Source organism: Podarcis gaigeae, assembly GCF_964106915.1.
Source record: "Podarcis gaigeae genome assembly, chromosome: 12".
NCBI classification, from domain to species: Eukaryota; Metazoa; Chordata; class Lepidosauria; order Squamata; family Lacertidae; genus Podarcis; species Podarcis gaigeae.
In genome coordinates this window covers 47307329-47328064 of record NC_139688.1, presented here as the reverse complement: position 1 = coordinate 47328064, position 20736 = coordinate 47307329, and the positions used below count along the sequence as shown (strand labels likewise).

The window sequence follows — 20736 nt, the reverse complement described above, 5'->3', positions numbered from 1 at the left end:
GCTGGCCACATGACCCGGAAGCTGTACGCTGGCTCCCTTGGCCAATAAAGCGAGATGAGCGCCGCAACCCCAGAGTTGTCCGCAACTGGACCTAATGGTCAGGGGTCCCTTTACCTTTACTTTACCTCCTTCTTTGGGCACTGACCACTTCGTAGACAAGAGTCACTCACTGCTTCTTCATAGGATTTGCTTTTCTGCTAACATAGGATATACTGGGCTGTGAAATTACACAACTGGAAAGGAAGGGCGCAACAGACAGTGCTGAGCCTTCCATTCCCGAAGAGGAAATTTTTGGAGACGTGCTGTGGGATGCTCACGATGAACAAGAACAGATGGAGGCATTCCAGCAGGCGTCCAGTTCAACTTCTGAGCTTGGATTTGAGAAAGTAAGTTTATGCCCTATTTTAAGGCACACATAAGTGTTTGTGTCTGTTTTTCTTCACTTGCAGCAGGGCTGCCGCTCTTGCAGGAAAAGTGGGGTTTGCAAACATCCCCAGAGGCTTTCAGTCCTCAGGCTGAAGGCGGCCATATGTCTCAGGCAGACGATTCGGTTGGTTTTGGGACAATTGCCAAATGTGCCTATACCAAGGAGGAAATGTAATGAACGTATTCCAGCTGGCTGTATGCTTCCTTACTATTGAAGTAAGAAGTATAAAAACTTAACCTTAAGCCTAGGCTGCTCCCAGACAAAGGTTTTCTGAGTGCTTTCCAGCAACGGTGCTCATTCTGCCAGTGCAAATGGCAGATCGGGGGCCAGCACAAGGTGGCTCACAGCTGACAAAAACAAGGGAACATGTACAACCTCCTCATTCAGGTTTATTTTAAACCACTTGAGGTTCAGAGCCACAGTGCAAAACCAGTTATGGGGGGAATCTATTGACTTGGCAAGTCTCTGGTACAGTGGTACCTCGGGTTAAGAACTTAATTCGTTCCGGAGGTCCGTTCTTAACCTGAAACTGTTCTTAACCTGAAGCACCACTTTAGCTAATGTGGCCTCCCACTGCCGCCGCGCTGCTGGAGCACAATTTCTCTTCTCATCCTGAAGCAAAGTTCTTAACCCAAGGTACTGTTTCTGGCTTAGCGGAGTCTGTAAGCTGAAGCATCTGTAAGCTGAAGCATATGTAACCCGAGGTACCACTGTATATGTTAGGTCCCTTTGAACAAGATAATCTTTAAAACAAAAAGCTTGATAACTGTGCAAATTTTAACTGAGATCCTGCACCTGCTTACATGCAAACAACTGCTGTTAAAATTAACAGGAACTGCTTCTGAATCAAAAGGCTGAAGGTCCTGTTGACTTTCCTGGCACTTAAAATACGTTTGGGTTTTGCTGCATTGTACCCTATTGCTGCAACCCACTGGTTTCTTTCATACACAGAAATCTAAACAGAACACTGTTGGCAAGAAGGGCACCAACTCTGTGTATACATTCCATTGCACATGGAGGTGTGCTCCCTCTGTGTTTTAATCAAGGGGGCGGCACATGCGCAGGGGAGCTGGGTGTGCAATGGAGCATGCATAACAGGGGCCAGGATTGTGTACAATGGCTTGGCTGCCAAGACTCCAGGAAGAATGTTTGAAGGGGGAAATGCACTCACGTTAGAAATGCAGCTCACGGAATAGTGGTGCTCCTAGAGTTCAAAAAGTCATACACTGGAAGAAATTGTTTCATGCTAAGTGAATTTAATGGGGACGCAGGTGGCGCTGTGGGTTAAAGCCTCAGCGCCTAGGACTTGCCGATCGAAAGGTCGGCGGTTCGAATCCCTGCGGTGGGGTGCGCTCCCGCTGCTCGGTCCCAGCGCCTGCCAACCTAGCAGTTCGAAAGCACCTCCGGGTGCAAGTAGATAAATAGGGACCGCTTACCAGCGGGAAGGTAAACGGCGTTCCGTGTGCTGCGCTGGCTCGCCAGAGCAGCGATGTCACGCTGGCCACGTGACCCGGAAGTGTCTCCGGACAGCGCTGGCCCCTGGCCTCTTGAGTGAGATGGGCGCACAACCCCAGAGTCTGTCAAGACTGGCCCGTACGGGCAGGGGCACCTTTACCTTTCTTTTTAAGTGAATTTAAGAGTTTTGCGAATGTATCTTTTCTATCACATTTACATAAATCAATGTTGGAAGGATTGCACCTGTTTCTGGGTATGTTGAATTTCAGTATATTGGCTGTAAGAGGCGATTCTGCATTTTGGTGGGGAGGGGCCTAGGCTAAAAGCAAAGCTGTCCCTCCAGAATTTTGAAGAATCATAATAAATCTTTTAGTTGTAAGAGCGTGTGCTATGACACTTTCAATGACTTGATGCTGAGAGACCCCTAATTGATTTTTTTTTTTAAAAAAAAGGGAAAAGGGATCCAGACATTCAAGTCTACTTGTGAAATATTTATGTGGTTTGCATATGATGGTTAGTGGTTTGCTGTGATCATGCCTTGGAGAGCTCTTTTGCTCCTCCCACTCATGCACAGAGGAAATAAACAATGATCCCTGGTTCAGACATAAGCACAAAGCCAGCGGTCATTACTTGCTTCCTCTGTCCATGAGTCGGGAGCCAAAGAGCCCTCTTATCATGGTAGCCTATTAACCATGCGGTGCATGAATGGGGCCAGTATTTGAGAAAGTAAGCTTAGCTCAGCTCTGCCTCCGCTGAGTGATGGTGGCTACTACGTTTGTGAGTTAATCTGTGACCAAGACAGTGTCCTTAAGAATACTAATGTGGACACAAGCCAATTAAATTCAGCGTGACTTACGAGTCAATGTGGTTAGAACTGAGCGTTTGGGGGGACCCAAGATGTTGTTGTATCTTCTTCTTAGATCACACAGAGCCTCAAGATCCAAGTAGATGCTTAGATTTTTGAATCACTCTGTTTCTTGACTTAACCCCAGAGCTCTTTGCCTGATTTTTGTTTGCAGTATTACGAACGCCTGAATGACTTGGTGGCAGCCCCAGCGCCAATCCCGCCCCTTCTCGTGTCTGGAGGACCAGGCTCAGGAAAATCTCTCCTTTTGTCAAAATGGTATAGTCTTTTAAGTGTTTTCCTTCTTTGTTTTTACTATGGGTCCCCATAAAGATAAAGGGACCCCTGACCATTAGGTACATTCGTGGCCGACTCTGGGGTTGTGGTGCTCATCTCGCTTTATTGGCCGAGGGAGCCAGTGTACAGCTTCTGGGTCATGTGGCCAGCATGACTAACCCGCTTCTGGCGAACCAGAGCAGTGCACGGAAGCGCCATTTACCTTCCTGCTGGAGTGGTACCTATTTATCTACTTGCACTTTGATGTGCTTTCAAACTGCTAGGTTGGCAGGAGCAGGGACTGAGCAACGGCAGCTCACCCCCTTGCGGGGATTCGAACCACCGACCTTCTGATTGGCAAGTCCTAGGCTCTGTGGTTTAACCCACAGCGCCACCCGCTTGTATCCAATAAAGTTGCAGGATATAACAGAAAGTTCACAAGAGCACCCTTTCAGAGCTGAACCAGATATGCCAGTCCTAGCGTGACAGCTAAGGGGACGTAATGGGGGAGCAGTTGCCTTGCTTAGAGCAAAGTTAGTGTTTCTTAGGGACCTTCTTTTGCAAAATGGAGTCAAAGCTGGAGTCTAGCTCCTGTAGCGGGACAGGGTCTGTTCCTGCTGTGTCTCCTCCTCCTCGGCCTTTCAGTTCTGTGTGGGGTTTTTTTAACAACCCCACCCCCTGATATTCCGTAGCAAAGATGGGGAAGCCATGATCCTCTGGGTGTTGATTTCCCTGCCTAAATCCCATGGGAGTAAGAAGTCCCAAGTGCACAAAATAGCTCTTGGATAGAAATAAACCTGGCAGATAGAAGGTACTTCTCAAATGTTCAAAAGCACGGCCCTCTCCCGGTATGCCCCATGGAGGACCTTAAGGTCCATAAATAGCAACACCTTAGAGGTCCTGGGCCCTAAGGAAGTTAGATTAGCCTCAACCAGAGCCAGGACCTTTTCAACACTGGCTCCGGCCTGGTGGAACGCTCTGCCTCATGAGACCAGGGCCCTGCAGGATCTGATTTCTTTCCGCAGGGCCTGTAAGACAGAGTTGTTCCACCTGGCCTTTGGCTTGGAGTCAATTTGATTCCCTCCCATTCTTTCTTTTTTCCTTTCTCCTTCTGTGTTGGAACTCCTATTTGGGGACTTCCAAAAGTTAACCTTGGTGAAGACTTGACATTTTCATCCCCCAAAAACGTTTTTGATTGAGTTTCCACTGAAATGAGGCTGCATTTTAATGTTTTAATGTTGTATTTTAATCTTGTTTTTAAGTTGTATTTCAATTAATTGTTTTTAGATCGGGTGTTAGCTGCCCTGAGCCTGGTCTTGACTGGGGAGGGTGGGGTGTAAATAAAATTATTATTATTATTATTATTATTATTATGCAACAGGTGGACAGCCTGTTGCCTTCTGGCTGTTGCTGAACTACAGATCCCATCAACCCCAGCCAGCAAGGCCAATGGTTGGGGATGATGGGATGGTAGTCCAGCAACATTTGGAGGGCCACAGGTTCTGTGTCCTGCTTCTATTGTGGCCACGCCCAAGTGTTTTGCCTTTCTATGGGTCGGAAGGTAATCCTGCCCATGCCTAATAACTGCAGGGTCGGGTTTTTGCCATCTTTTTAAGTGGTCTCAAAATGTTTGAAGAGCAAATCTGAGGTGGCTGGGAGGTGATCACACAGACTTTCCTCACCCACTGATTAACTACCTCTGTCCTGTTGAGAGAAATCATTCGGCCGATAAGCCCCATAAACACAAATCCCCTTTGGACAGAGTGGGTCGTCTCCAAATAATATGCTGTGCAGACTTTAAGTCCACACAGTTGGCTGCCCCTTCCACTTTCAAAATATGTGTATATACCCACCCTGTTCACTTGCAGCAAGACATAGATGGTCAGAATGGTCAATTTGGCTAATGGCCCCTGAAAGCACAGTGCATTTATAAGTGCTGTCAACAAACTCAGTGGCGGGGCACATGTTGTGCATGCAGAAGGGCCCAGCACCTCAGGCCGGGCTGGGAATGAACCCTGCCTGAGAACTAGTACAGTGGTACCTCAGGTTAAGTACTTAATTCGTTCCAGAGGTCCATACTTAACCTGAAACTGTTCTTAACCTGAAGCACCACTTTAGCTAATGGGGCCTCCTGCTGCCGCCGCGCCGCTAGAGCACGATTTCTGTACTCATCCTGAAGCAAAGTTCTAAACCCGAGGTACTATTTCTGGGTTAGCGGAGTCTGTAACCTGAAGCGTATGTAACCTGAAGCATATGTAACCCGAGGTACTACTGTACTGGGCTAAATGGACCAGTGGTTTCAACTTGGTGCAAGGCAGCTCCCTACATTCCTATACTGGTCTCAATATTTCCCGCATACTGATCGTCCTTCTCGGCTAATTTTTTTTTTTTACATTTAAATACAGCCGTCTCAAAATATTAAAAACAGTAAAAACAGTAAACTAACATTCCAAAAGATCATTGGCACCATTTAGATGCCATAATGCAACTTTGAAAATGTATGTTCACGAGAAACCCATCTTCTCCCTTGTTTGTCTCTCCACCTTCTCCCTAGGATTCAGTTGCAACAGAAGCATTCGCCAAATACTCTCATCCTATATCATTTCGTTGGGAAACCTCTGTCTAGCAGTTCGGAGCCTGCGCTGATTCTCAGACGTCTCACTTTAAAGGTATTTCAAAAAAATAAAATAAAGTAAAAATTGGGCAGGGCAGAATGGTCAAAGTCTTTTTAAGGACCTGAATCCCTGTGTGCTAAAAAAAAGGTCAAGAACTATTTGAATGGGCCTTAAATTTCTGATTTGACAGTAAGCCTGTATCAGACAGTAATCTGATTTGATTTGAAGTGAACGTTCTGATCCCTGGCGAGGAGGTCATTCCCATTTTTCTCCTCCCTGGGCCTTCGGGTCAGCACAGGATTGCGGCGAAGCAAAGGTTTGGCTTAATACCGTATTTTTTGCTCTATAAGACTCACTTTTTCCCTCCTAAAAAGTAAGGTGAAATGCGTGTGCGTCTTATGGAGCGAATGCAGGCTGCGCAGCTATCCCAGAAGCCAGAACAGCAAGAGGGATTGTTGCTTTCACTGTGCAGTGTTCCCTCTTGCTGTTCTGGCTTCTGGGATTCAGTATTTTTTTACTTGTTTTCCTCCTCCAAAAACTAGGTGCGTCTCGTGGTCTGGTGCGTCTTATAGAGAAAAAAATATGGTATTTAGTTGAACCTTGGACCACGGTTAAGGTGTCTCCTTATTAACCATGGGGTGTAGCCATGATTTGGCCTATGGTTACAGGTTGTGGTTGAGAAGAAGAGGCCTTAACCATGATCTTGGTTTTGGATGACATGTTAAGCCGAATGCTGGCCTAGCTGGTGTGCTGCATTGACCCCCATAACATGGAGAAGAGCAAAATGGCTGCATTTTCCTCCTTGGGGGCCACTTAAAGATGGACTTCACGTGATATTCAGACGTGAGCAATATCTGCTTTGTCTCAAATGCCATGAAACTGCAAAAGCAATCTCTAGGACACTGAAATATATATATATATCTTAGGAATACCAGTTAGTTCATAACAAAGAAAAACAAAACCCTGAGAGTTAATGCACTGAGTAATATGTTTTCCTGGCTATTCCCAGCCATCTGGACAAAGAAGAGGAGACAGGTGGTATTTCGTCTGTATGAGGCTCCAGGCAAACCCAGCCGGCGTTTTTCAATTGGCAGCACACTGCACTGCTGCTGAGCTCGTCTCTCTTGATTTAGATACATGCAGTCATATTTTTAGAATAATACCCTAATTCGGGGACCCGAAAGTAGTGTGAAGGCAAAGTGAATCAGCGTCTACTGTTGAAGCTGGGCTGTTCTGGCCTTGTTAGCTGCCTGGGAAGGGAACCATATGCAAGCCATTCTGCAAAGTATAAGTGTAGCAGTTGTTTAAAGATATGACTGTTCTTTTTAAAAAAAGACGATGGTTCATTATGCTTGGCACAGATTCATACGTGGGTCCTCGGTCCCCTGTCCCTGCCACCCAGGATGTTGTGTGGTTCCTCATATGCTGGGCAATGCCAGGTCAACTACTGGGACAAAAATGGTGATGTAGCACTTATAACGACAGAGATCCCTTCTCCTGAATCTGAGCCAGTAAATCAACATTCTTCTCTACCCATCCACCTATTTTGCATTCTACGGACTATTCAGCCCCACTGGGAAGAAGGTCTACATTCTGCAAAGGTCTACCATCCCATCATATACAGACAAAAGTTTTAATAGGATGCCGCTAGGGCTGGGCGAGAGATACAGATATAGATAATGTTGTTGTTGTTTAGTCATTTAGTCGTGTCTGACTCTTTGTGACCCCATGGACCAGAGCATGCCAGGCAATCTGTCTTCCACTGCCTCCCGCAGTTTGGTCAAACTCATGTTTGTAGCTTCGAGAACACTGTCCAACCATCTCGTCCTCTGTCGTCCCCTTCTCCTTGTGCCCTCCATCTTTCCCAACATCAGGGTCTTTTCCAGGGAGTCTTTTCTTCTCTCTCTCTCTCTCTCTCTCTCTCTCTCGCGCTCTCTCTCACTAAATACCCAGATCGAAGTCCATATTGTGATATGTTTCATAATTTTTGACCTGGCAGTATATATTGAATCATGGTGTGTGCATGCGTGCATGCGCTATGCAACAATAACAATATGGGGGAAACCGCGAAGCCAGCCAATTCTTTCGATCACAGGAGGTGCGGGGAAAATAATGATGCAGGAAAAACCGTGAAGCCAGTCGGTGCCTCTACATAGCTCCATCATTATTTCAGACATTGTGATATACCGGTATATCACAATGTTTAGTTGATGATTTATCACAATGTTGAAAAGCAGATATTGCCCAGCCCTATATACCACAACCTATTATGATGCAAGCAACAATTTGTAGCAAATCTATAGGACCGGGCAGTCAGTGATAGCATAATACTTTATTCTCCTTTTGGGAGAATAAAACCAACCTAATGCTCTTCAGGGACGCAGGTTGCGCTGTGGTTTAAACCTCAGAGCCTAGGACTTGCTGATCAGAAGGTCGGCAGTTTGAATCCCTGCAACGGGGTGAGCTCCCGTTGTTCGGTCCCAGCTCCTGCCCACCTAGCAGTTCGAAAGCACGTCAAAGTGCACGTAGATAAATAGGTACCACTCCGGCGGGAAGGTAAACGGCGTTTCCGTGTGCTGCTCTGGTTCGCCAGAAGCGGCTTAGTCATGCTGGCCACATGACCCGGAGGCTGTACGCCGGCTCCCTCGGCCAATAAAGCGAGACGAGCGCCGCAACCTCAGAGTCGGTCATGACTGGACCTAATGGTCAGGGGTCCCTTTACCTTTAATGCTCTTCAATCCTGACACATCATAAAAGACTATATTTAATTCCAGCATCATTCACGTATCTCTGGAAAGAATTGTTTATTTTCTTATTTTGATAAAATCAATTTAAACAGATGGATATTTTAATCTGCTTTTTGGTCCTCTTTACAATGAAAATGCAATTAACAAGAAATAGCATGGGGTCATATATTGCCTTTAATTTACTGTTTCTGTGTGTTCCCTGCTTCGTCAACAATTAGGTAAAGCATATTTTACTCACATTTACAATGTTGTAGCTTATGCAGCATTCCTGGTCGGTCTCACCTTTGACACTCGATCCTGTAAAGCTATTAGAAGAATTCCCTCGTTGGCTAGAGAAACTTTCTGCTCACCACCAAGGCGGCATTATAATAATTATTGACTCTATTGATCGGATCCAGGTAACATTTGCAGTATACTTGACTTGATAACAGTACTGAAAAATGAATTTAGAATTGTATTGATTATTGTGCATTAGCTATTTTACCATTCAGCTTTTTCGTTGCTAATGGATGATGCTTATTCAATATTATTGAGGTGGTTTGGGGGTTTTTTTAAGTTTGGGAGTGGTGGGCCTAGAACACAACACTGATTCTTGCAACACATTATGTAGAAGTGGGTGGGGGGAAATCTGCTTATAGATGTTTACTGCAATCCCAGCGGCCACAGATACATGGACTTGGAAAGTGAAAACATATGCACCATTTCAGGGCCAGATTTAGGTTTAATGAGACCCTAATCTACTGAAGGTAATGGAGCCCTTTATATGCCCAGCTGTTCTTTGTCAACAACAAATTGTCGCTGTTTTTTGTGTTGGACACGGGTGGCGCTGTGGGTTAAACCACAGGGCCTAGGACTTGCCGATCAGAAGGTTGGTGGTTCGAATCCCCGCAATGGGTGAGCTCCCGTTGCTCGGTCTCTGCTCCTGCCAACCGAACAGTTCGAAAGCATGTCAAAGTGCAAGTAGATAAATAGGTACCACTCCAGCGGGAAGGTAAACGGCATTTCTGTGCGCTGCTCTGGTTCTCCAGAAGTGGCTTAGTCCTGCTGGCCACATGACCTGGAAGCTGTACGTTGGCTCCCTCGGCCAATAAAATGAGATGAGCGCTGCAACCCTAGTGTCGGCCATGATTGGACCCTAATGGTCAGGGGTCCCTTTACCTTTACCTTTAAGCTACTGAAGGTAATGGAGCCCTTTATATGTCCAGCTGTTCTTTGTCAACAACAAATAGTCACTGTTTTCTTGTGTTGAATATATGCTATATGGTAATTTATGGACCTAATAGGTATCTAAAGCCATTTGCTCATGTTGCCATGCAACCAGTCCATGAAGAATGTAGGCACCCTCTATAAAGAAATGAGCAAACCAGTGATATTTTAGGGAGCAGGGGCCCATTACTTACATCATAGGAGCCTACACAACACGAAACACTGTTGCTGTATGTAGGTTTTATTTTATTTGTTTTATATCTCATATTTTGGAAATGTACATCCAGCTTTTTTTCTTTAATTTTTTTGGGTGGCCCCCAAGAGATGGGGGTCCTAAGCTATAGCTTGTTTAGCTTATACGTAAATCCAGCACTGCACCATTTTTCTGTTGGGGGCTATAGGAAATTTGTGCGTTTGTGACTTATGGGGGCTGATGAAAGGGAAAAATCAGGGGTGTAACAGTTGTCCTGCGGTGGGGTGAAATCTGTGTTCTATTCAGCATGCTTATGAGTTTGAATTCAACTCTTTGTTTCTCAGCAAGCTGAAAAGCATATGAAATGGCTGATTGACCCCCTGCCAGTGAATGTGAGGGTCGTAGTGTCCGTGAATGTTGAAACCTGTCCCCCAGCATGGAGGTAAGTTTGTTCTAGAGATGTTCAAAAGCCATCTGCTTAAACTGTTCAGTTGGCAGGAGTCAGGAGGTCCCTTTAAGTTGTCAACAAAGCGTGTTCTCCTTCATGGAAAGCACGTGTTGTGGTGGGGGCCGCCAGGACACTCCAAAGTTGGGGGGCAGGCTAATTGATCGTTGGCTACTGATTTGATTTGGGCTTCCCTTGTTGTTGGGAAGAAGTTAATGTTGCCATTTATTGATTGACAGCCAGGAATAGTAAAACTCCTTGCACGAGGCTAGGGCTTCCTTTTTTCGCTCGTGCAGCGGATTGCCCGTCCCTCCCTCCCTAGAATAGGGTTGTTCGCTTTGACCTAGCTATGCCTGTCATGGGGTCGTCTGCTTTGGAGCGGGGGTTAGGGTTAGGGCCTGGTAGGAATTTTGTCCATCTGGCTGATTGGCTGGGGCCATTTGGTTTTTGCCTACCGCGTAGCAAATCGTCACAACTTGTAAGGTTCGCGGTTAGGCATTGGTTTATGGTTTGGTTGGTTGAGGGGCATGGATTGGCTGTGCCTGCCCCTCTAATGCTGCTGCTGCTGCAAGGGATTCCGTTAAAGGAATCGGAGGCTAACTATTGCTTGTCCACTCTGTCAAGGGGGCTCGGGCCATAGCAATGAGTTCCTGGTTGCATTTGGGGTGAGGGCAGGTTCCCTGCTCTGCGTAACCCCCAAGTGTATTCCCCCATTCTGACTTTCGCATCATGCGGAATATCAGTCTGTCCCCCATGGTGGGGGCAGATAGTCGCAACCAATGCCTACGCAACCACTCACAAATTTGTATTTTAATAAAGCTGTGGCCAAAATTATGCCAAAAATCTTAAACAAAAAATTCTGTGTGATGTGTGAGTTATTGGGGTGGACCTGGGGACCTCGACACGCAAAGGGTGTTCTGCAAGAGCCTCTTCAGTCACAAACTTGATGCTCAAACGGCGCTTGCAGCATGACACCCTTTCCCAATACAGTGGTACCTCTAGTTAAGAACTTAATTCATTCTGGAGGTCCGTTCTTAACCTGAAAGTGTTCTTAACCTGAGGCATCACTTTAGCTAATGGGGCCTTCCGCCACCGCCGCACCACCAGAGCACAATTTCTGTTCTCATCCCGAAGCAAAGTTCTTAACCGAGGTACTATTTCTGGGTTAGCGGAGTCTGTAACCTGAAGCGTCTGTAACCTGAGGTACCACTGTATAAGGAATGGGGCAAAAGAGAGATGTAGGGGGAGCCACATTGCATTTTCCTGCTTGGGGAGCGAAGGATTAACTGAGCTGAAAGAGGCCTAGGAGATGATTCAGAAAAGGCATGTATGGTCCTGGGACTCTAGCACTTCAGAGTGCAGGTGACAGGCGGCTTGTTTACTTGCGCTCATATCAAAAATGCCATGCATTTTAAAGCTGTCTCATGGGGGGGGAGAAGGCTAGGTTGTGATTCATCCTTGCATCAAAGCTTTTGTTATATGCAATGTTGTCCCCACATAAACTGCATTCAAATAGGAACCCCTATGCCCCCAAACCTGAATTATGAATCATTGACAGACCCGGGAACTGGAAGGCTAAATTTTCTTTTGTTGTGTTCAGTGTGCCTTACTTTTAGGAAAGTGTGCATAGAATTGGCAGTCTTAATCTGGGCATTTTCATTTCTCAATTTTTCCAGCAACAGAGCAATACTAGAAGCAGGAGGCAACCTGACTGCTTTTCTTTTGATGGTCATGGTGTTATTATTATATGCCACCCATCCGACTGGGTTTCCCCAGTCACTCTGGGCAACTCCCAACAACATATTTAAACACAAAAAACCTCAAACATTAAAAACCTCCCTGTACAGGGCTGCCTTCAGATGTCTTCTAAAGATCAGGTAGTTGTTTATCTCATTGACATCTGATGGGAGTATGTTCCACAGGGTGGGCTCCACTACTGAGAAGGCCCTCTGCCTGGTTCCCTGAAACTTCATTTCTTGCAGTGAGGGAACTGCCAGAAGGCCCTTGGAGGTGGATATCAGTGTCTGGGTTGAACAATGGCGGTGGAGACGCTCCTTCAGATATACGGGGCCAAAGCCATTTAGGACTTTAAATGTCAGTACCAATGCCTTGAATTGTGCTTGGAAACATACTGGGAGCCAATGTAGATCCTTTGGGACCGGTGTTATATGGTCCCGTCGGCAGCTCCCGGTCACTGGTGTCTAGCTGCCGCCTTCTTGATTAATTGTAGTTTCTGAGTCACTTTCAGAGGTAGCCCCATGTAGAGTGCATTGCAGTAACCCAAGCAGGAGATAACTAGAGCATGGACCCCTTTGGTGAGACAGGGCGCAGGCAGGTAGGGTCTCAGCCATCATACCAGATGAGGCTGGTAGACAGTCTTCCTGGACATACAATTGAATTGTGCCTCCAGTCTTGAGGTAGCTGCAAGCACTTCCGTGGCAGTAGGTAATGCACACTCAATAACAAAAATTTAAAAGTATCAGTGGTGGTGATGGTGGAATGAGTCCATAAAATGTGTGGGCCACTTAGGAAGATGATGCTTAGTCTCCCTATCATCAGTGATCATTTGGGCACGATGCAGTACAGTGGTACCTCGGGTTAAGTACTTAATTCGTTCCGGAGGTCCGTTCTTAACCTGAAACTGTTCTTAACCTGAAGCACCACTTTAGCTAATGGGGCCTGCCGCTGCCACCATACCACCGGAGCACAATTTCTGTTCTCATCCTGAAGCAAAGTTCTTAACCTGAGGTACTATTTCTGGGTTAGCGGAGTCTGTAACCTGAAGTGTATGTAACCTGAAGTGTATGTAACCCGAGGTACCACTGTACAGTGGTGCCTCGCAAGACGAAATTAATTCGTTCTGCGAGTTGTTTCGTCTTGCGATTTTTTCGTCTTGCGGAGCGCGGATTCCCTGGGTATTAATGGTTGTAAGAAAAAGGAAACAAACTCGCAAGACGTTGTTGTCTTGCGAAGCAAGCCCATAGGGAAAATCGTCTTGCGAAGCAACTCAAAAAACGAAAAACCCTTTCGTCTTGCGCGTTTTTCATCTTACGAGGCATTCGTCTTGCGAGGTACCACTGTACAGTTATACCTCGGGATGAATACGCTTCATCTTAAATATTTTCGGGTTGCGCTCCGCAGCAACCCGGAAGTAACGGAGTGTGTTCCTTTTGTTTTTTGCTGCTCGTGCATGCGCAGACGCTCAAAATGATGTCACGCACATGCGCGGAAGCAGCGAAACGTGACCTGCGCACGCTCAGACGCACAGTTGCGTCTTACGTTCGCTTCAGGATGCGAACGGGGCTCCAGAACGGATCCCGTTCACATCCAGGGGTACCACTGTATATGCAACAGCATTTGTGCAGCCACATTCACTGTAGTGCTGCAAGATGCAAGATGCAAGAAGAAGGTTGTCCCAGCAAAGTGATACAGCTGGGAAAATGTGGCATCCTTCCAGATCCCATGCAGCAAATGAACAGCCACTGTGATTGTGCTGCATGGTAATCTAATTCCCGGAAAGGTCTCTCACCCATTTTAGGTCTTTGTGCAGCAAGGCTGATAATGGCTGGAATGTACCGAGGAGTAAAGAAGTGTTCAGTTCATTCTCTTCTAAGTGTTCTCTCTTAGAAGAGAATGGTAAGCCTCCTCCGTATTTAGGGCTTTGAAATACAACCAGTATCTCAAAAAAGTTTTTATCTCCTGTGCACTAATCTTGGGTGTGTGCATGTAGGGACTTGCAGTACTTTGATATAGTCAGACTGCATAGATCAAAACTATATTATAGTCATCCAGAGCTCAATAGTAAAGGCTTCAAATTGTGCATTAGATTTTTTTTAAAAAAATACTGTTCTAGTATTTGAATCTGTTCTTTACAAAAGCTGCATTGCCAGCTAAGGAAGTGATTTCCCGCTCTCTCACTGAAAGGTTGTGGCCAACCCTTCATCTTGATCCATTAAATGCGAAGGATGTGAAATCTCTCATTAATGAAGAATGTAGCTGTGCAGACCTGAAACTGACAAAAGAACAGGTATTGATTCTTTATATGTGTGTGAATGCTTTAGCCTGGGAAACGTTATCTACTGTCAAAGTGAGAGTCCTTGACTCAAGGAGAAAACTCCTAAAGCTCTACATGGGTAACTAAATTATTTGTTAAAATGAAGCAAAACGCTGTAAAATGTGGGAAACCAATAACTGCACTTCACTCAAAGGGCTCGATCCATCATGCATAAACTCCCTTTGGAATTATTTGGTTATCTGCATATGATTGTGTGCTTGCATTTCTTTCCTCCCTTTTCTCCAAGGATCCCACCCATTTTGTCTTCTTAATAACCATGTGGGGTTGATTACACTGAGCTTTGGCTTTTGTAGTGTTAGATAAATGAACAAGGAGAGAGAATTCTGATCATCTACATATCTATTTGCCAAAAAGAGTTAACAAAATCTTTTACCTTACCATCACTTAAGCCGTCATTAAAGGTAAGGTAAAGGTACCCCTGCCCATGCGAGCCAGTCTTGACAGACTCTGGGGTTGTGCGCCCATCTCACTTAAGAGGCCAGGGGCCAGCGCTGTCCGGAGACACTTCCGGGTCACGTGGCCAGCGTGACATCGCTGCTCTGGCGAGCCAGAGCTGCACACGGAAACGCCGTTTACCTTCCCGCTAGAAAGCGGTCCCTATTTATCTACTTGCACCCGGAGGTGCTTTCGAACTGCTAGGTTGGCAGGCGCTGGGACCGAGCAGCGGGAGCGCACCCCGCCGCAGGGATTCGAACCGCCGACCTTTTGATCGGCAAGTCCTAGGCGCTGAGGCTTTAACCCACATATCTCATCAAACGAAAGGCAGCTAAACTATGGTTTTGTGTGTCTGAATTGGCAGATCATGGTTTGTGATCAGGCAAGCAAACCAGAAACTATAGTTTAAAGTGGTTTTTTGCACACCATGGCCTGGGCTACAGCCAGAGTAATTTTGACAAAAACCTAGTTATAGTAATTGTTGTACCTCAAGAGGCCACAACACTTTAGAAATCAGGGTATTTAGCAGATGGAGAAAAAAGTAAGCAAGTCACTGAACCATGGTTTGCTGGTATGGCTTGAAAAAAACATGGTTTGGGTTCTAAACTATTAATGCAAACCATGGTTTGACGCAATGTCTGAATTGAATCACTGCATTCTTCAAACTAAAACAGTAAAAACAGATTGTGGAATGAGTTCTCTGTGAGTAAGCATTTCTATTAATGTGACAGTTTGTAGACAATACAACATAAATAAGCTCAGCAAGTTACTCTCTAGTCCGTCCTGTGCTTTATCTTTTCCCTACTGCAAAAAAGATTTGAGCATGTTTGGGAATAACCTACTTCACGTCATCTAGAATGATGGCAATTGATACAGCAATGTGCTTACATTGCATTTTTTTTTAATTAAAAAAGTCATATAATTTACATTGCACCACCCTGAGTTATAATGTGTTGCTGTTCTTGTGCTCTCCTTCATCCTGTATATTTCTGCAGAATTTTCATATCCTCATAGAATACTTAACGTTTGTGTTCAAACCTACTCTAGGAGGAGAAGCTTGAGAAACATGGTCATTCTGCTACAACTTGCAATGCCTTGTATGTCACTCTCTTGGGCAGAATGATGGCTGGGTATGTTGAAATAAATACGGAAACTGTAGTGCTTTGCATGTGTTCTGTAAACAAATACTGTGGGTGAAAAGGTAAAAGCTGTGTTTTTGGAATCCAGTTCCACTAAATTCAATGGACCTTCATCACTGTTTTTAGTGGGATCTAGATTTCACAGTGGCCTGATTCAGATTTAATGGTACAATATTGTTTTAGTGCTGCATACAAACTGATCTGGGCTTTAAGACCCTTTGTGGAGGCCTTCCCCAGAGGAATATAAATTTAATAAATATAAAATTTAACAAACAATAAATTTTAAGGAACAAGACTCAGACTTGCTTGTCCTCGTCTTCTTTCTCCTTAAGTGCAGCCGCAAAACAGGAGTTTTGAAACATCCACTTCCTGTTTAAAACTAACCATAGTTTATCATGACATATGAACTGGAGTTTAAACTATGACCTGATTTAGAATGTAAACTAAAACCATGGTTTAGTGCAAGGACAAAGGAGCTACCGTGGGTTCAAGATGTCTGACATCCTTCTTCTCCTCCCATTAAAGTTGGGCAAAGTCTAATTTCACTTTCCACAAAACCTGGCTTGTTGCACGTGCACCCAGAGATCATCGGTTAAAACCAACTTTGGCTAGTTAAACAAACCAGCTTCACATCCCATGGTTTGAATTTGGCTTGTTAAAAAACCTGATGTGTTTGTTGGAAATTGCCGCCCCTGGTTTGTACCTTGTGTCATGGACTGGCTGAATGCAGAGGAATGGGGGGGGGCACCAGCTGGGGAACCCCCCCCCCAAAGGGAAGAAGACTCAGAGCCAGGGAATTGGTGGTGGGATGACAAGGAGTTGTCCGGAGGGAGAAGAAAAATCTGCAAAGAAAAACAAGCAAAGAAGCGGTTGTAATTCTTGACAAGTGTCAGCAGCAAGGCTTACATAGAATCACACTGTAAAACATTCATCGCACAGATGTTTATGAACAATCGTTGTTATTGTTATATTTAACTTAGGACTCAGCTTGAATATAATAAATATCTGCCTTGCTTTAAGTGTTTTTGTGTTAATAGCTTTAATCTTTTTAAAAAAACTTAAAACTCTTATTTTATGGGATTTTTTTTAACCTGAAGGCATTTTGCTTTGTGCCTGATATTTTGATTTCCCGCCCCCACCCAAATTTAGAAACGCACACCAGCAGATGTTTTTCCAGTTGGGCACAGGCGTGGCTGAAGTCCATAATAAATAGTCATTTTCTGTAGTAATTTAAATACTCGGTTTCAGGTGAAATGTGTGCTTTCTTTTTAAATCCTTTGTTTCCTCCTCCCCCTTCACAGTGCTGGAAGTGCAGAAGACATTGACGTAATCCTTCAGAAGTTTTTGCAGTGCCAAGACACAGTGTCGCTGTACAAGCTAGTTCTGAATTCAGTCGAAGAATCCTTGAAAAGTGAAAAAGACAAAAACCTCATGAAAGAGGCAAGTTACGAAGTCTAAAGAAGCTCTCCTTTTTTGGGGGGGTGTGTGAAATGTGTATGTACTTTCATAGAAACAGTTTTTCAATGGCCCCAAGTCCAAATTGTAAAATCCACATTTAGATTCCCACCTTTCACCACCATGTTCAGTTGGTTATAACAATTGTACTGTAATCTGTTGTAAAGGGACCCCTGACCATTAGGTCCAGTCGTGGCCGACTCGGGGGTTGCAGTGCTCATCTCGCTTTATTGGCCAAGGGAGCCGGCGTACAGCTTCCGGGTCATGTGGCCAGCATGATTAAGCCACTTATGGCGAACTAGAGCAGCGCACGGAAACGCCATTTACCTTCCCGCCGGAGCGGTACCTATTTATCTACTTGCACTTTGACATGCTTTCAGACTGCTAGGTTGGCAGGAGCAGGGACCGAGCAACGGGAGCTCACCCCGTCACAGGGATTCGAACCGCTGACTTTATGATTGGCAAATCCTAGGCTCAGTGGTTTAACCCACAGCGCCACCCGCCATATTCTACCACATGGCAATGTTGGCATCGCTTTTGTAGACCATCCCACACATCAGCAGGTTTCAAGGACATGTACTGCACACACAGTTTCTGCAGAACATGGACACATGCACAGCAACATGCATGCTTTATAATTTAGTAGATCAGGCAAGCAGTACTTCATTAAAACAAAATTAAGTGCTTTATGAGAATGCCCAGCCTTCAGGCTTGCTATCTAAAAATAAACTTTTCCCTTCCAAAGTCAATGACCAAATGCACATTCAGTGCAATTTGATTTATCTTGGAGTTTTATTTGGTCTGGGAAATTCTGAACAGCTGAAATGCTGGCTGACATTTTAAAAGTCAGTGCTTGTTTTAAGATAAATCTGTTCTCTCTTCAGTGCTCTGTTGTAGGTGTGTGGTGGCTAAAATCTCTTGTTATGTCTCTTCAGATAAAGTAGTTATTTAATTTACACTAATAAGACAAAAGATTTGCAGCAAACACAATTTATGTTGTAGCCAGTTTTCAAAGCAGTGATTGATAAGTTTGCAGTCATGTTTTCATCTTTCAACTCTTCTGAAAGAGCTAAGATCAAAATCCCCTAGATCTAAAATCTTGTATATCTGTCAAGCATTCTCAAAGCTTCTTACATTGTTTAGGCACATTTAAATCTCTGTGCTGAGATTTTTATGAGGTTACTTTTTGTTGTGGGAACTCCCCCACTTTTTTAAGAATGTAGACAGAACTTCCTGGAGAGCTGTCCATCGTCTAGGTTCAATGCTAATGCTTATTATATTAATTGATTCAGTATTTTTTTAGCTTGATCCTGAAGCATCTACTGGTTTTGTTTTGCTGCTGTGCTGTATTATTTATTACTGGTCACACAGCAGACTCAGAAAGCAGTGGATGATAAATTTTATTAAAATTATTTGTATGCTTGCGCTGTAGATACTTTGCCTCATCAGTGTCAGTCACAACGGAGTCAGCGAATCAGAACTGATGGAACTATGTCCTGCGCTGTCTTGGGAAGTGCTGGCCTCATTAGTTTACAGTTTGCACAAGATGTGCTTTTTGACATACGGCTGTGGCTTGTTAAAGTTTCGACACCTTCAGGTAAGATGTTCTTGCAAAGGTATCTGACACCTGCCAGCTTCTTATAGAATGCAAAATAAAAGAATATATGCATCTCACTCCTCCTCCTTGCATTTTCAAATATTTTCTACAAAAAGAATCTTTTAAGATCCATTCTGTTATAAATTATAGTTCCAGTCTTGATGGGAAGCTTTGTCTCCCTCTTTCTCTTGTACACAGACATGCCCCAGGCATGAGGAATTATGTTCTTAATGTAAAATTCATTCCAGATTTTTGGATTTCCTTGCCTTACCAGCCTTATATTAAGCAGTTAAGTTATGCAATGTACCAGCCTTGGTTTTTCTTCATTGCTTTCTCTGATGAGACTTCGAAATCCTCAGTTCACGATTTACTAATCTGAGAGATTAATGCTGCAGTCCTAAACCTATTTTATTAGCTGAACCCCATTGTACGTACTATGACTTATTTCTGAGTAACATGCATAGGATTGCATTGTAACACACACCTACCTGGGAGTAGGTCTAATTGAACTCTGAAAAGATATGTGTAGAGTTGTTCTGCAATTTATACAATGCAACCATTGTCTTCTGTGTGTTTTTTGTGTGTTTTTTTTAGGCTTGGGAGACGGTCAAACTGCAATACATGGAAGAAGGTCAGAATGTTTTTGCTACTTTCAGAGAAAAACTCATAGACTACTTCACCATGCAACTAAGGTAGACTTTTCAGGAAATTAAAGAAACAAATAATTCAGTATTTCCTATACAGTGGTACCTCGGGTTAAGTACTTAATTCGTTCTGGAGGTCTGTTCTTAACCTGAAACTGTTCTTAACCTGAAGCACCACTTTAGCTAATGGGGCCTCCTGCTGCTGCTGCGCCGCCGGAGCAGGATTTCTGTTCTCATCTTGAAGCAAAGTTCTTAACCTGAAGCACTATTTCTGGGTTAGCGGAGTCTGTAACCTGAAGCGTATGTAACCTGAGGTACCACTGTAGTTGACAGATGGTTTTTATAACTCAGTGGCTAAAAGTCTGAACTGTAAACCAGGAAGTTTTCATCTCAGATTTCACTTCTGCTATAGACTCAGTGGATAGATTTAGGCAAAGCTTTAACTTGGGACCAGGGCAAGATTTTTGCAGTAGGGTCTCAACTTGGTTTTATCTGCTTTTTTTTCATCTTATGTTAAAGGTGTTTTAATAGTTGTTGTTTTTTCAATATCCTTTGCTTAGCTGCTTTGGGTGCTGTTTTTTTTTTTTTAGAAAGGCAGGATATAAATTGAAACGATGTGGTTTTAGCCATCTAAGTTCTACTCAGAGGAGACCTACTGAAAATAATAGGCATGTCTATCAATTTCAGTGGGTCTGCTCTGACTATGACTAGTATTGGATCTAACCCAATACAGTAGATAGACTCTATGCAGATAAGGCATTTTGCAGAAGATGTGTTGTAATATTGCCCAATGTGGATGACTATTTTATCAACCCCTGTATTTTGCTTTCTGTTCTCCCATCAGCGAAGAGAGAGTGACTTGGAGGAGTGCAAATGAACTCCCCTGGTTGTTCCAGCAGCAAGGGGACAGGCAAAAGTTGCAGAAGTGCCTGCTGAATCTCTTTGTGTCTCAGAACCTTTATAAAAGGTAAGAACTATGTCTTGGTTTGCAGGTTCTTATTGCTAGTGTGTCATTTCTAAATAAGCACACAGTCATAGAAATACATACAGACACGCTCATTCCAGATAGAAATATTGAGTAACATCATGAGTATCTAATTCAACTACCCCAGTTGCTCAAGAGTTCTTAATTCCCCTTCCTCGGTGCAAATAGCAACAGAGGGTTTGGTTACATTTTCTTTTT

The 20736-nt window shown here is 44.3% G+C and overlaps 1 protein-coding gene across 3 annotated transcripts in view; it reads left to right on the top strand.

The window, feature by feature from the left end:
* The window catches only part of NPHP3 (nephrocystin 3), a 216430-nt gene that overhangs the window by 13626 nt on the left and 182068 nt on the right, over positions 1 to 20736 (top strand). For all 3 annotated transcript variants that reach the window (XM_083705568.1, XM_083705566.1, XM_083705567.1), the window contains 11 exons: positions 207 to 386; positions 2902 to 3005; positions 5557 to 5671; positions 8619 to 8762; positions 10108 to 10205; positions 14133 to 14235; positions 15766 to 15848; positions 17159 to 17297; positions 18745 to 18909; positions 19504 to 19601; positions 20398 to 20520. In XM_083705568.1, coding sequence (XP_083561694.1) covers positions 207 to 386; positions 2902 to 3005; positions 5557 to 5671; positions 8619 to 8762; positions 10108 to 10205; positions 14133 to 14235; positions 15766 to 15848; positions 17159 to 17297; positions 18745 to 18909; positions 19504 to 19601; positions 20398 to 20520 — 1352 coding nt within the window. The remainder of the gene's footprint in view (positions 1 to 206; positions 387 to 2901; positions 3006 to 5556; positions 5672 to 8618; positions 8763 to 10107; positions 10206 to 14132; positions 14236 to 15765; positions 15849 to 17158; positions 17298 to 18744; positions 18910 to 19503; positions 19602 to 20397; positions 20521 to 20736) is intronic.